Source organism: Lithobates pipiens, unplaced genomic scaffold (genome assembly GCF_037356315.1).
Source record: "Lithobates pipiens isolate NorthernLeopardFrog02 unplaced genomic scaffold, aLitPip1_a1.2 Scaffold_23, whole genome shotgun sequence".
Classification (NCBI taxonomy): Eukaryota; Metazoa; Chordata; class Amphibia; order Anura; family Ranidae; genus Lithobates; species Lithobates pipiens.
The window spans coordinates 47,568,332-47,583,738 of NW_027507785.1; the positions used below are offsets into that span (position 1 = coordinate 47,568,332).

The window sequence follows — 15,407 nt, forward strand, 5'->3', positions numbered from 1 at the left end:
CCAATGATGGGGCACTATTCCCCCCACTGACACCAATGATGGGACACTATTCTTCCCATTAACACCAATAATGGGGCACTATTCCACCCACTGACATCAATTATGGGGCACAATTCCTCTCGCTGACACCAATGATGGGGCACTATTCCTCCCGCTGACACCAATGATGGGGCACCATTGCTCCCACTGATACCAATGATGGGGCACTATTCCTCCCACTGACACCAATGATGGGGCACTATTCCTCCCACTGACACCAATGATGGGGCACTATTCCTCTCACTGACACCAATGATGGGGCACTATTCCTCCCACTGACACCAATGATGGGGCACGATTCCTCTCACGGACACCAATGATGGGGCACTATTCCTCCCACTGATACCAATGATGGGGCACTATTCCCCCCACTGACACCAATGATGAGGCAATATTCCTCTCACTGACACCAATGATGGGGCACTATTCCCCCCACTGACACCAATGATGGGACACTATTCTTCCCATTGACACCAATAATGGGGCACTATTCCACCCACTGACATCAATTATGGGGCACAATTCCTCTCGCTGACACCAATGATGGGGCACTATTCCTCCCACTGACACCAATGATGGGGCACTATTCCTCCCACTGACACCAATGATGGGGCACTATTCCTCCCACTGATACCAATGATGGGGCACTATTCCCCCCACTGACACCAATGATGAGGCAATATTCCTCTCGCTGACACCAATGATGGGGCACTATTCCCCCCACTGACACCAATGATGGGACACTATTCTTCCCATTGACACCAATAATGGGGCACTATTCCACCCACTGACATCAATTATGGGGCACAATTCCTCTCGCTGACACCAATGATGGGGCACTATTCCTCTCACTGACACCAATGATGGGGCACTATTCCTCCCGCTGACACCAATGATGGGGCACCATTGCTCCCACTGATACCAATGATGGGGCACTATTCCTCCCACTGACACCAATGATGGGGCACTATTCCTCTCACTGACACCAATGATGGGGCACTATTCCTCCCACTGACACCAATGATGGGGCACGATTCCTCTCACGGACACCAATGATGGGGCACTATTCCTCCCACTGATACCAATGATGGGGCACTATTCCCCCCACTGACACCAATGATGAGGCAATATTCCTCTCGCTGACACCAATGATGGGGCACTATTCTTCCCATTGACACCAATAATGGGGCACTATTCCACCCACTGACATCAATTATGGGGCACAATTCCTCTCGCTGACACCAATGATGGGGCACTATTCCTCTCACTGACACCAATGATGGGGCACTATTCCTCTCACTGACACCAATGATGGGGCACTATTCCTCCCACTGACACCAATGATGGGGCACGATTCCTCTCACGGACACCAATGATGGGGCACTATTCCTCCCACTGATACCAATGATGGGGCACTATTCCTCTCGCTGACACCAATGATGGGGCACTATTCCTCCCACTGACACCAATGATAGGGCACTATTCCTCCCACTGACACCAATGATGGGGCACTATTCCTCTCACTGACACCAATGATGGGGCACTATTCCTCCCACTGACACCAATGATGGGGCACTATTCCTCTCACTGACACCAATGATGGGGCACTATTCCTCTCACTGACACCAATGATGGGGCACTATTCCTCCCACTGACACCAATGATAGGGCACTATTCCTCCCACTGACACCAATGATGAGGCAATATTCCTCTCGCTGACACCAATGATGGGGCACTATTCCCCCCACTGACACCAATGATGGGGCACTATTCCTCCCACTGACACCAATGATGGGACACTATTCTTCCCACTGACACCAATGATGAGGCAATATTCCTCCTACTGACATCAATTATGGGGCACAATTCCTCTCGCTGACACCAATGATGGGGCACTATTCCACCCACTGACACCAATGATTGGGCACTATTCCTCCCACTGATACCAATGATGGGGCACTATTCCTCCCACTGACACCAATGATGGGGCACTATTCCTCCCACTGACACCAATGATTGGGCACTATTCCTCCCACTGATACCAATGATGGGGCACTATTCCTCCCACTGACACCAATGATGGGGCACTATTCCGCCCACTTACACCAATGATGGGGCACCATTGCTCCCACTGATACCAATGATGGGACACTATTCCTCCCACTGACACCAATGATGGGGCACTATTCCTCCCACTGACACCAATGATGGGGCACTATTCCGCCCACTTACACCAATGATGGGGCACCATTGCTCCCACTGATACCAATGATGGGGCACTATTCCTCCCACTGACACCAATGATGGGATGGGGGCCCATCCTTTTTTATAAATGACACACATTGGTGTCAGTGAGAGGAATAGTGCCCCATCATTGGTGTCAGTGGGCCCACTGACACCAATGATGGGGCACTATTCCTCCCGCTGACACCAATGGTGGGGCACCATTGCTCCCACTGATACCAATGATGGGGCACCATTGCTCCCACTGATACCAATGATGGGGCACTATTCCTCCCACTGACACCAATGATGGGGCACTATTCCTCCCACTGACACCAATGATTGGCCACTATTCCTCTCACTGACACCAATAATGGGGCACTATTCCTCCCACTGACACCAATGATTGGGCACTATTCCTCTCACTGATACCAATGATGGGGCACTATTCCTCTCACTGACACCAATGATGGGGCACTATTCCTCTCACTGACACCAATGATGGGGCACTATTCCTCTCACTGACACCAATAATGGGGCACTATTCCTCCCACTGACACCAATGATTGGGCACTATTCCTCTCACTGACACCAATAATGGGGCACTATTCCTCTCACTGACACCAATGATGGGACACTATTCCTCCCACTGACACCAATGATGGGACACTATTCCTCTCACTGACACCAATGATGGGGCACTATTCCTCCCACTGACACCAATGATGGGGCACTATTCCTCTCACTGACACCAATGATGGGGCACTATTCCTCTCACTGACACCAATGATGGGGCACTATTCCTCTCACTGATACCAATGATGGGGCACTATTCCTCTCACTGACACCAATGATGGGACACTATTCCTCTCACTGACACCAATGATGGGACACTATTCCTCTCACTGACACCAATGATGGGACACAATTCCTCTCACTGACACCAATGTGTGTGATTTATAAAAAAGGATGGGGCCCCATCCCTATGAAATGTTTAACAACAAAGAAAAGAAAAATACTCTAGAATGGGACTTTTGAGGCACAACACCTGTCTAAAAACACAATAAAATGTTTTCCACATTGATCCATAAAGTATCATAGAATATCCAAATCTAGTACAAGTATTAAGACATTGATGTAATAAAACAATACATTGTATCAGAACCGACTTTTTGTTGTGGTCCGACGCGTTTCGTGTAATAATCAGGGGCTAGGGAGCCGCCAAAATGCTCGTTCACCTAGTAATCTAAACAGAAACAGTCAAAATGATAACAGATTCATCATCCCGGTAATGCACAAATACCGCGTGACATAAGAAATTGCAACACCCACCAATTTATTCTCTGGCTTTAAAAAAAAAATTCTATAATGTTTGAGGGGGGGGCGGAGGGGGGGTTCTAATTAAATTTCTAGCAAAAAATTGTTACATAGTAAACAAAAGTGAAAAAAAAAAAAAAGGCCTGGAGCTGAAGTGGTTAAAATAATCCCCAGTGATCCTGCCATAGAGGTCCTTATTTAGGCACTTCCTGTTACAGGGTGACAACACGCTCTCCCTTGTCCCCCCCCCCAATTGTGCTACTGCGTTGTCACCTGGTCACATGGGCTTCCAGCGGAGAATTTTCAGCACACGTTACACAGGTGTGGGTCACTTCTGTCACCCCCCAGGGAACCCGCCCTGAGCGAATGCTATGCAGCCATTACTGGAATGTGTGACAGGAAGTGGCTGCAAAGAGGCTGCGGCAGATCAGCAGCGTGGGGATGTAACCTGGGTCTTCCGACGGAGACTACAAGCGGCTGTTTTGACACATTCTTGCCACCGCAAAGGAAATCTGAGAAATTCCATGCAGCTGCAATACATGTAGGTAGGAAGTGGCTGCAAAGTGGATGCAGGAGACGAGCACCATGGAGGCTTCATAGACCGCATAATTCACTTGTTCTATATATTGCCAGAATTGTGGACAGGACATCTCTGGATCATAAATAGAAATTCAGGGATTAAAGAGGGGTCATGTGGCTTGCAATGGGTGGGGGGGGGGGCACCTGATCCATGTCACGGGATTGGCCGTCTCCTGTCCCGGAGCTCCCACGGTATTGTATGTATTATAATGAGTTCAGGCTGTGACTTGCCCTCCCTTATCTTGTTTTGCTCCTCTGTGATGCAACATACAGGACACACCAGTGTGGAGATGAGAATCTTCCCTTCCTCTGCTTGTTTCGCAATCGCTGCCAATGAATGCAAATCGAATCACAAGATTCCCTCGGCGATCGCTGCGCATGCTGAGCTGTAATCAAAGTCTTCTGAATCCCCCCGGTCACATACACCATGTACAGTATAGGGAGCAGTGTCCTATGAATCCCCCCGGTCATATACACCATGTACAGTACAGAGGGCAGAGTCCTATGAATCCCCCCGGTCATATACACCATGTACAGTACAGAGGGCAGAGTCCTATGAATCCCCCCGGTCACATACACCATGTACAGTATAGGGAGCAGTGTCCTATGAATCCCCCCGGTCACATACACCATGTACAGTACAGAGGGCAGAGTCCTGTGAATCCCCTCTGATCACATACACCATGTACAGTACAGAGGGCAGAGTCCTATGAATCCCCCTGGTCACATACACCATGTACAGTATAGGGAGCAGTGTCCTATGAATCCCCCCGGTCATATACACCATGTACAGTACAGAGGGCAGAGTCCTATGAATCCCCCCGGTCATATACACCATGTACAGTATAGAGGGCAGAGTCCTATGAATCCCCCCGGTCATATACACCATGTACAGTACAGAGGGCAGAGTCCTATGAATCCCCCCGGTCATATACACCATGTACAGTACAGAGGGCAGAGTCCTATGAATCCCCCCGGTCATATACACCATGTACAGTATAGAGGGCAGAGTCCTATGAATCCCCCCGGTCACATACACTATGTACAGTATAGAGGGCAGAGTCCTATGAATCCCCCTGGTCATATACACCATGTACAGTACAGAGGGCAGAGTCCTATGAATCCCCCCGGTCACATACACCATGTACAGTATATAGGGCAGAGTCCTATGAATCCCCCCGGTCACATACACCATGTACAGTACAGAGGGCAGAGTCCTGTGAATCCCCTCTGATCACATACACCATGTACAGAATAGAGGGATGAGTCCTATGAATCCCCCTGGTCACATACACTATGTGCAGTACAGAGGGCAGAGTCCTATGAATCCCCTCTGATCACATACACTATGTACAGTATAGAGGGCAGAGTCCTATGAATCCCCCTGGTCATATACACCATGTACAGTACAGAGGGCAGATTCCTATGAATCCTCCGTTCACATACACCATGTACAGTACAGAGGGCAGAGTCCTATGAATCCCCCCGGTCATATACACCATGTACAGTATAGGGAGCAGTGTCCTATGAATCCCCCCGGTCACATACACTATGTACAGTATAGAGGGCAGAGTCCTATGAATCCCCCCGGTCACATACACTATGTACAGTATAGAGGGCAGAGTCCTATGAATCCCCCTGGTCATATACACCATGTACAGTACAGAGGGCAGAGTCCTATGAATCCCCCCGGTCACATACACCATGTACAGTATATAGGGCAGAGTCCTATGAATCCCCCCGGTCACATACACCATGTACAGTACAGAGGGCAGAGTCCTGTGAATCCCCTCTGATCACATACACCATGTACAGAATAGAGGGATGAGTCCTATGAACCCCCCTGGTCACATACACTATGTACAGTATAGAGGGCAGAGTCCTATGAATCCCCCTGGTCATATACACCATGTAGAGTACAGAGGGCAGATTCCTATGAATCCTCCGTTCACATACAACATGTACAGTATAGAGGGCAGAGTCCTATGAATCCCCCTGGTCACATACACTATGTACAGTATAGAGGGCAGAGTCCTATGAATCCCCCCGGTCACATACACCATGTACAGTATAGAGGGCAGAGTCCTATGAATCCCCCCGGTCACTTACACCATGTACAGTACAGAGTGCAGAGTCCTATGAATCCCCTCTGATCACATACACCATGTACAGTATAGAAGGCAGAGTCCTATGAATCCTCCCGGTCACATACACCATGTGCAATATAGAGGGCGTTGTGGCTTCTTCGTGAGAATTTTTATTGTCATTTATTTCTAAAGTAAAATTCTTAAAAGCTGAAATCACAAAATCATTTATTAAAATATATTCCTCAATAACCACCAAATGGATTTGCAAACCCTGGTATTACCTTCTAAAAGCAGCAGTGACATCATCACTGGGCTGTACATAACCTGTGCATAGCTGTGGGAGGGGCCTAGCAGGCTCCACCCACTACAGGCTGCAGCAGAAAACTACAGGAGGGGGCGGAGACTAGACCAGTCACCCTGCACAGGGGGGAGAGAGAGAAGAGCTGTGGGAGGGGCTCAGCAGGCTCCACCCACTACAGGCTCCCTGCAGAAAACTACAGGAGGGGGCGGAGACAAGACAAGTCACCCTGCACAAGGAGAGACAGCAGAGCTGTGGGAGGGGCTCAGCAGGCTCCACCCACTACAGGCTCCCTGCAGATAACTACAGGAGGGGGCGGAGACAAGACCAGTCACCCTGCACAAGGAGAGAGAGCAGCAGTGAGCGGTCTTTATTACAGGAAGTCTCACACTGGATCACTGCACAGATCTGGAAGAAATACACAAAGATCACCGAGATACGGGAAGAAGACACGTGGATTTCCATGCTGTTTGATTCGCAGAGTTCAGCTTCCATGGTGGGAAGGGTTAAAACTTCTGATGGATTATTTCTGATGTCCCTGAGAAATTCAACCTTACTTCCTGTTCTGGCGACCGCAAAGGAAGTGACAAAAATCCACCTAATGGGGACTCAGCAATAAAAACCCCAGAGGCTCTAACCCCTTTACCCCCACGCAGTTCGGTCTCCCCCATCTGTACCCTCATTCTGCGCGGTCCTCCTTCTATAACTGAACCCTCACTCCGCGCTCTCCCGTACCGCCACCTCACATGCCCCCCATCCCCCGTGTCTGTACCCCCATCCCGCATGGCCCCGTCTCTGCGCACTCCTGCGGAATAGAAATACGAAACGCTATAAATAAATACGTCTGAACAAAAAAAAAGCATTGCAATGTTCTGTATATATAGACTTAACCCTTTGCAGCCCGAGGCGTGGCCCCCCCCTCCCCCTCCCAGCCCGTGTCCTTGGCAGGGGTGACTCTTATCAGAGCCGGCAGGAAATCTGCTCCCCTTCTCGGCACTTCCTCAGGAACTCCCGTCCCCCCCCATCCTCGCCTTTCTCCAACTCCACCCCCCCCCCCCTCCTCCTTCTGATTTATCCCTCTCACTTCCTCAGGCCTCCTTCCCTGACCCCGGCTTCCTGCCTGCGGGAGGGGCGCTCTCGGGACGCATAGCAGCCTCTACCAGGGGCTCAGTCACACAGGGAGCACAAGCTTCGCCGATGGACAGACATCCAATATTATTACATTGTAGAAGAGACATCAAGTCCCACCTGTATGTGCATGCGTGTGTGTGTGTGTGTGTGAGGTTTATGTGTTCCATCCAGAGGAAAGTAAATTAAAAAAAATCCCATACCAGCAAAAAAAAACGATCTTCTGACTGCAGCCTGATACAGTATATACACCCACCGGACACTTTATTAGGTCCCCCTCGCTAGTCCCGGGTCGGACCCCCCTTTTACCTTCATCCTTGGTGGCATAGATACAACAAGGTGTTGGAAACGTTCCTCAGAGATTTTGCTCCATAGTGACATGATAACATCACACAGTCACTGCAGATTTGTCGGCTGCACATCCATGATGCCAAATCTCCCGTTCCACCACATCCCAAAGGTGCTCTATTGGATGAGGTGTGGGGAGTGTGGAGGCCATTGGAGGACATCAGAAGATGGGGACACTATAGTCATAAAGGGATGGAGATGGTCAGCAACAATACTTGGGTAGGTTGTGGTGATTAAACCATCAATTGGTACTAAGGGGCCCAAAGTGTGCCAAGAAAATACCCCCCCCACACCATTACACCCCCACCACCAGCCTGAACCGGTGATACCCCATCCCCCACACCATCACACCCCCACCACCAGCCTGAACCGGTGATACCCCATCCCCCACACCATCACACCCCCACCACCAGCCTGAACCGGTGATACCCCATCCCCCACACCATCACACCCCCACCACCAGCCTGAACCGGTGATACCCCATCCCCCACACCATTACACCCCCACCACTAACCTGAACCGGTGATACCCCATCCCCCCCACACCATTACACCCCCACCACCAGCCTGAACCGGTGATACCCCATCCCCCACACCATCACACCCCCACCACCAGCCTGAACCGGTGATACCCCATCCCCCACACCATTACACCCCCACCACTAACCTGAACCGGTGATACCCCATCCCCCCCACACCATTACACCCCCACCACCAGCCTGAACCGGTGATTCCCCATCCCCCACACCATTACACCCGCACCACCAGCCTGAACCGGTGATATCCCCTCCCTCACATCATTACACCCCCACCACCAGCCTGAACCCGTGATACCCCACCCCCCCACACCATTACACCCCCACCACCAGCCTGAACCGGTGATACCCCATCCCCCACACCATTACACCCCCACCACCAGCCTGAACCGGTGATACCCCATCCCCCACACCATTACACCCCCACCACCAGCCTGAACCGGTGATACCCCATCCCCCACACCATTACACCCCCACCACTAACCTGAACCGGTGATACCCCATCCCCCACACCATTACACCCCCACCACCAGCCTGAACCGGTGATATCCCATCCCCCCACACCATTACACCCCCACCACCAGCCTGAACCGGTGATTCCCCATCCCCCACACCATTACACCCGCACCACCAGCCTGAACCGGTGATATCCCCTCCCTCACATCATTACACCCCCACCACCAGCCTGAACCCGTGATACCCCATCCCCCACACCATTACACCCCCACCACCAGCCTGAACCGGTGATACCCCATCCCCCACACATTACACCCCCACCACCAGCCTGAACCGGTGATACCCCATCCCCCACACCATTACACCCCCACCACCAGCCTGAACCGGTGATACCCCATCCCCCACACCATTACACCCCCACCACCAGCCTGAACCGGTGATACCCCATCCCCCACACCATTACACCCCCACCACTAACCTGAACCGGTGATACCCCATCCCCCACACCATTACACCCCCACCACCAGCCTGAACCGGTGATACCCCATCCCCCACACCATTACATCCCCACCACCAGCCTGAACTGGTGATACCCCATCCCCCACACCATTACACCCCCACCACCAGCCTGAACCGATGATTCCCCATCCCCCACACCATTACACCCCCACCACCAGCCTGAACCGGTGATATCCCATCCCCCCACACCATTACACCCCCACCACCAGCCTGAACCGGTGATATCCCCTCCCTCACATCATTACACCCCCACCACCAGCCTGAACCGGTGATACCCATCCCCCACACCATTACACCCCCACCACCAGCCTGAACCGGTGATTCCCCATCCCCCACACCATTACACCCCCACCACCAGCCTGAACCGGTGATATCCCCTCCCTCACATCATTACACCCCCACCACCAGCCTGAACCCGTGATACCCCATCCCCCACACCATTACACCCCCGCCACCAGCCTGAACTGGTGATACAAGGCAGGATGGATCCATGCGCCAAATTCTGACCCCACCATATGAATGTCGCAGCTGAAATCCAGACTCGTCAGACCAGCCAACGTTTTTCCAATCTTCTATTGTCCAATTGTTGGTGATCCTGTGCCAATTATAGCCTCAGTTTCCTATTCTTAGCTCGCAGGAGTGGCACCCGATGTGGTTTTCTGCTGCTGTATCCCATCTGCTTCAAGGTTGGATGTGTTGTGCGTTCAGAGATGGTATTCTGCATACCTTGGGTGTAACGAGAGGTTATTTAAATCACTGTTGTCTTTCTATCACCTGGAACCAGTCTGCCCATTCTCCTCTGACCTCAACAAGGCATTTTCCTCAACACAACTGCCGCTCGCTGGATATTTTCTGTTTTTTCCCCACCATTTTCTGTAACCCCCGAGAGATGATTGTGTGTGAAAATCCCAGAAATCCTCAGACCGGCCCCGTCTGCCACCAACAGACCACGCCACGTCCAAAGTCACTTCAATCCCCTTTATTCCCCCCATTCTGATGCTCGGTTTGAACTTCAGGAAGTCGTCTTCACCACGTCTAGATGCCTAAATGCATTGAGCTCCTGCCGTGTGATTGGCTGATTAGCAATTTGTGTTACCGAGCAATTGAACGGGTGTACCTAATAAAGTGGCCGGTGAGTGTTTATGAATGAATGAATGAAATACTTGTATAGCGCACAATGTGAACTGAATCGCCTCTATATGTCGGGTCCACGGGAGAAGAGACCATGAGCACAGCTCCCAACTGTCCCTGCTTTTGAGGGACTGTCCCTGATTTGGAGCAATGTCCCTGTGTCCCTCATTTGTCCCTCATTTTGCTCTGATCTCTATAGATGTATATAAAATTCACTTTTTATCTATCAAAAGGTGTTTTCCAGCGCCAAATCCTTCATTCAATTTCTAAATTGCTACATTTGTAGATTCCAGAAGCCAATATAAAGGAATAGTATTGGTAAAAAAAAAAAAAAAAAAGCACTTTTTTTTTGTACAATTCTCCTTTAAGGGGGCGTGGCAAGGGGGTGTGGCCTATGCCTGCATACTTTTGCTGATAGATGTCCCTCATTCCCATCTCAAAGAGTTTGGGGGGGGGGGGGGTGTGACCACGAGAAGGTCGCACATTTCTGTCTGCAGTTTTCTCTTCCTGTTCTCTATAGAATAACTTGAACAAAGTCCGCTTCTTACATCAGATCCCCTCCCCCCCCCCCCCCCCCCCATACCAAAGTGCTGCATTAATGTGTGAAACAAAAAAAAATTCTCTGGGGAAAAAAAAAGTTAGAAGCATCCCCAGGCTCTCTTCAAACCATGCAGGTGCGAGGGAGCGCGCGCATGCGCGGAGGAGGTGTAGGGCAGCACATTATCCTGATCATGTAATCAATCAATATCCAGGAGGTCAGAATTCGGTGTGGTGCAGATCGGCAGTTGTATGAGCGCAGGGTTGGATTGTACAGAAGATTTATTGTATATTTATATAATCTTTATTAATCTTAATTCATTTATATTTATTTATTGTAACAAATGTAACATTATACAATGTATATGGAGCTCCAACCAGCCGCCTCCACCAGTATCACCATAGGAAGGGGATAGACTCTCGTACTGTTTTTTTTGTAGGACAAGCGACATCTAGTGCGGCTGGCCCGGGCATTAGGGTGGCCACCTGCCCGGGATTCACCCGGACAGTTCTGTGTTTGGAAACATGCGTCCGGGTTTCAGACTGCCTGAAACCCGGACGCATTATTCAGGCTGGGCTATGGACTTCCCAGCAGGGTTGCTGGCTGCGGGTGTCTAAGCTGAGAGTGTCTGTTACACCGTCTTTAATGCTTTCCATAGCCAGCAATCCCCCCTCCCCCCCCCCCCCCCCAAACACACAAATGGGAGAGGAGAGAGGGCTCAATCTGCACCGCTCCCCCTACCCCTCCGTGTCTGCCCACACTCCCATCCCCGGGGCTGTGCCTCAGAAAAGGGAAGGGAAATTTGAAGCCCAGCAGCCTCAGATACATCTGGATGAGAGGTTCTGACTGCCAAGGGGGTGAGTGAGCTCACCATCCATCCCTGTCTGTGACTGAAGTCCCCTCCCTTCTCTCTCCTGCCTCTGAGTGAGTACATTAAAGGAAATCAGAGTTCTCAGAGCACCCCTTATATCAGAGTTCCTCTTTACACCGCAGTGTTCCCTCTTACATCAGAGTCCTCTCCGTATATCAGAGTTGTCAGTGTTCCCCCTTACATCAGAGTTCTCAGTGTTCCCCCTTACATCAGAGTTCTCAGTGTTCCCCCTTACATCAGAGTTCTCAGTGTTCCCCCTTAAATCAGAGTTCTCAGTGTTCCTCCTTAAATCAGAGTTCTCAGTGTTCCCCCTTAAATCAGAGTTCTCAGTGTCCCCCCTTAAATCAGAGTTCTCAGTGTTCCCCTTTAAATCAGAGTTCTCAGTGTTCCCCCTTAAATCAGAGTTCTCGGTGTTCCTCCTTAAATCAGAGTTCTCAGTGTCCCCCCTTACATCAGAGTTCTCAGTGTTCCCCCTTAAATCAGAGTTCTCAGTGTTCCCCCTTAAATCAGAGTTCTCAGTGTCCCCCCTTACATCAGAGTTCTCAGTGTTCCCCCTTAAATCAGAGTTCTCAGTGTTCCCCCTTACATCAGAGTTCTCAGTGTTCCCCCTTAAATCAGAGTTCTCAGTGTTCCTCCTTACATCAGAGTTCTCAGTGTCCCCCCTTACATCAGAGTTCTCAGTGTTCCCCCTTAAATCAGAGTTCTCAGTGTTCCCCCTTAAATCAGAGTTCTCAGTGTTCCCCCTTAAATCAGAGTTCTCAGTGTCCCCCCTTACATCAGAGTTCTCAGTGTTCCCCCTTACATCAGAGTTCTCAGTGTTCCCCCTTACATCAGAGTTCTCAGTGTTCCCCCTTACATCAGAGTTCTCAGTGTCCCCCCTTATATCAGAGTTCTCAGTGTCCCCCCTTAAATCAGAGTTCTCAGTGTTCCTCATTAAATCAGAGTTCTCAGTGTTCCCCCTTAAATCAGAGTTCTCAGTGTCCCCCCTTACATCAGAGTTCTCAGTGTTCCCCCTTAAATCAGAGTTCTCAGTGTTCCCCCTTAAATCAGAGTTCTCAGTGTCCTCCCTTACATCAGAGTTCTCAGTGTTCCCCCTTAAATCAGAGTTCTCAGTGTTCCCCCTTACATCAGAGTTCTCAGTGTTCCCCCTTAAATCAGAGTTCTCAGTGTTCCTCCTTAAATCAGAGTTCTCAGTGTCCTCCCTTACATCAGAGTTCTCAGTGTTCCCCCTTAAATCAGAGTTCTCAGTGTTCCCCCTTATATCAGAGTTCTCAGTGTCCCCCCTTAAATCAGAGTTCTCAGTGTTCCTCCTTAAATCAGAGTTCTCAGTGTTCCTCCTTAAATCAGAGTTCTCAGTGTCCTCCCTTACATCAGAGTTCTCAGTGTTCCCCCTTAAATCAGAGTTCTCAGTGTTCCCCCTTACATCAGAGTTCTCGGTGTTTCCCCTTACATCAGAGTTCTCAGTGTCCTCCCTTACATCAGAGTTCTCAGTGTCCTCCCTTACATCAGAGTTCTCAGTGTTCCCCCTTACATCAGAGTTCTCAGTGTTCCCCTTACATCAGAGTTCTCAGTGTTCCCCCTTAAATCAGAGTTCTCAATGCCCCCCCCCCCCCTTACATCAGAGTTCTCAGTGTTCCCCCTTAAATCAGAGTCTGCAGAGTCCCCCCTTACAGTGAAAGGGAACTCTGCGAGTTCAGATATAAAAGGGGGAACTCTGTGGACTCTGATGTAAAGGGGGACTCTCGTTATTAACTTCATATGATTAGAAATGTTATTTAATAGCAAAATCTATGTATAGTTTATACTACAAAAAATAAATAAAAAATAGCTGTGCGCCACTAAAGTGTTTGGGTTTGACTTGAAAAAAAGGTGGCAACCCTACAGGGCATGCTGGGACTTGTTGTTTTCCAGGGTTAAATGGTTATCATGTGTCCGGCTGTATCCTGAAGGTAAAGAGAGGAAGAGGACGTGCGGCACAGGAAAGCCGCGATCAGCTGGGAGACTCTATTGTGACATAGAGCCCGGCTCTACATTGCAAAACATCACAAGATCTATTCTGGACGTGTCATGTGATCCGATTCGCTGGGAGAGGCAATTATGATTGGGTTGGGTAGCGATAAGAAGAAGATCCCCAAAGAACGCCACCTCATATGCTGTAATATACAGTATCTCACAAAAGTAAGTACACCCCTCACATTTTTGTAAATCTTTTCTTCTATCTTTTCATGTGACAACACTGAAGAAATGACGCTTGTCTACAATGTAAAGTAGTGAGTGTACAGCTTGTATAACAGTGTAAATTTCCTGTCCCCTCAAAATAACTCAACACACAGCCATTAATGTCTAAACCGCTGGCAACAAAAGTGAGTACACCCCTAAGTGAAAATGTCCAAGTTGGGCCCAATTAGCCATTTTCCCTCACCGGTGTCATGTGACTCGTTAGTGTTACAAGGTCTCAGGTGTGAATGGGGAGCAGGTGTGTTAAATTTGGTGTTATCGCTCTCACTCTCTCATACTGGTCACTGGAAGTTCAACATGGCACCTCATGGCAAAGAACTCTCTGAGGATCTGAAAAAAAGAATGTTTGCTTTACATAAAGATGGCCTAGGCTATAAGAAGATTGCCAAGACACTAAAACTGAGCTGCAGCACGGTGGCCAAGACCATACAGCGGTATAACAGGACAGGTTCCGCTCAGAACAGGCCTCGCCATGGTCCACCAAAGAAGTTGAGGTCACGTGCTCAGCGTCATATCCAGAGGTTGTCTTTGGGAAATAGACGTATGAGTGCTGCCAGCATTGCTGCAGAGGTTGTAGGGGTGGGGGGGTCAGCCTGTCAGTGCTCAGACCATACGCCGCACACTGCATCAAATTGGTCTGCATGGCTGTCATCCCAGAAGGAAGCCTCTTCTAAAGATGATGCAAAAGAAAGTCCTCAAACAGTTTGCTGAAGACAAGCAGACTAAGGACATGGATTACTGGAACCATGTCCTGTGGTCTGATGAGACCAAGATAAACGTATTTGGTGTCAGGTGGTGTCAGGCGTGTGTGGGGGCAACCAGGTGAGGAGGACAAAGACAAGTGTGTCTTGTCTACAGTCAGGCATGGTGGTGGGAGTGTCATGGTCTGGGGCTGCATGAGTGCTGCCAGTGTTCTGTCGAGAAGTGCCCGCTATTGAGAAGTGCCCGGGGTAAAAGAGCGCATGCGCATCACGGAGCAGCACAACAGCTGATTTTACAATCAGCTGTTGTGATGGGGAGACGGCGCCTGCGCACAATAACCGACAGAATACATTTTTCTGTCAGATTGTGCCCCGCGCTCCCGTGACGAGTTCATGTCG

General features: G+C 50.0%; 1 protein-coding gene across 1 annotated transcript in view; it reads right to left on the reverse strand.

The window, feature by feature from the left end:
• Nucleotides 1–10,334: 10,334 nt before the first annotated feature.
• The window catches only part of RNF123 (ring finger protein 123), a gene marked incomplete at its 5' end in the record, with an annotated part of 258,140 nt that continues 253,067 nt past the window's right edge, over nt 10,335–15,407 (reverse strand). Inside the window, 1 exon segment of the mRNA XM_077451069.1 lies at nt 10,335–10,376. Coding sequence (XP_077307195.1) covers nt 10,335–10,376 — 42 coding nt within the window.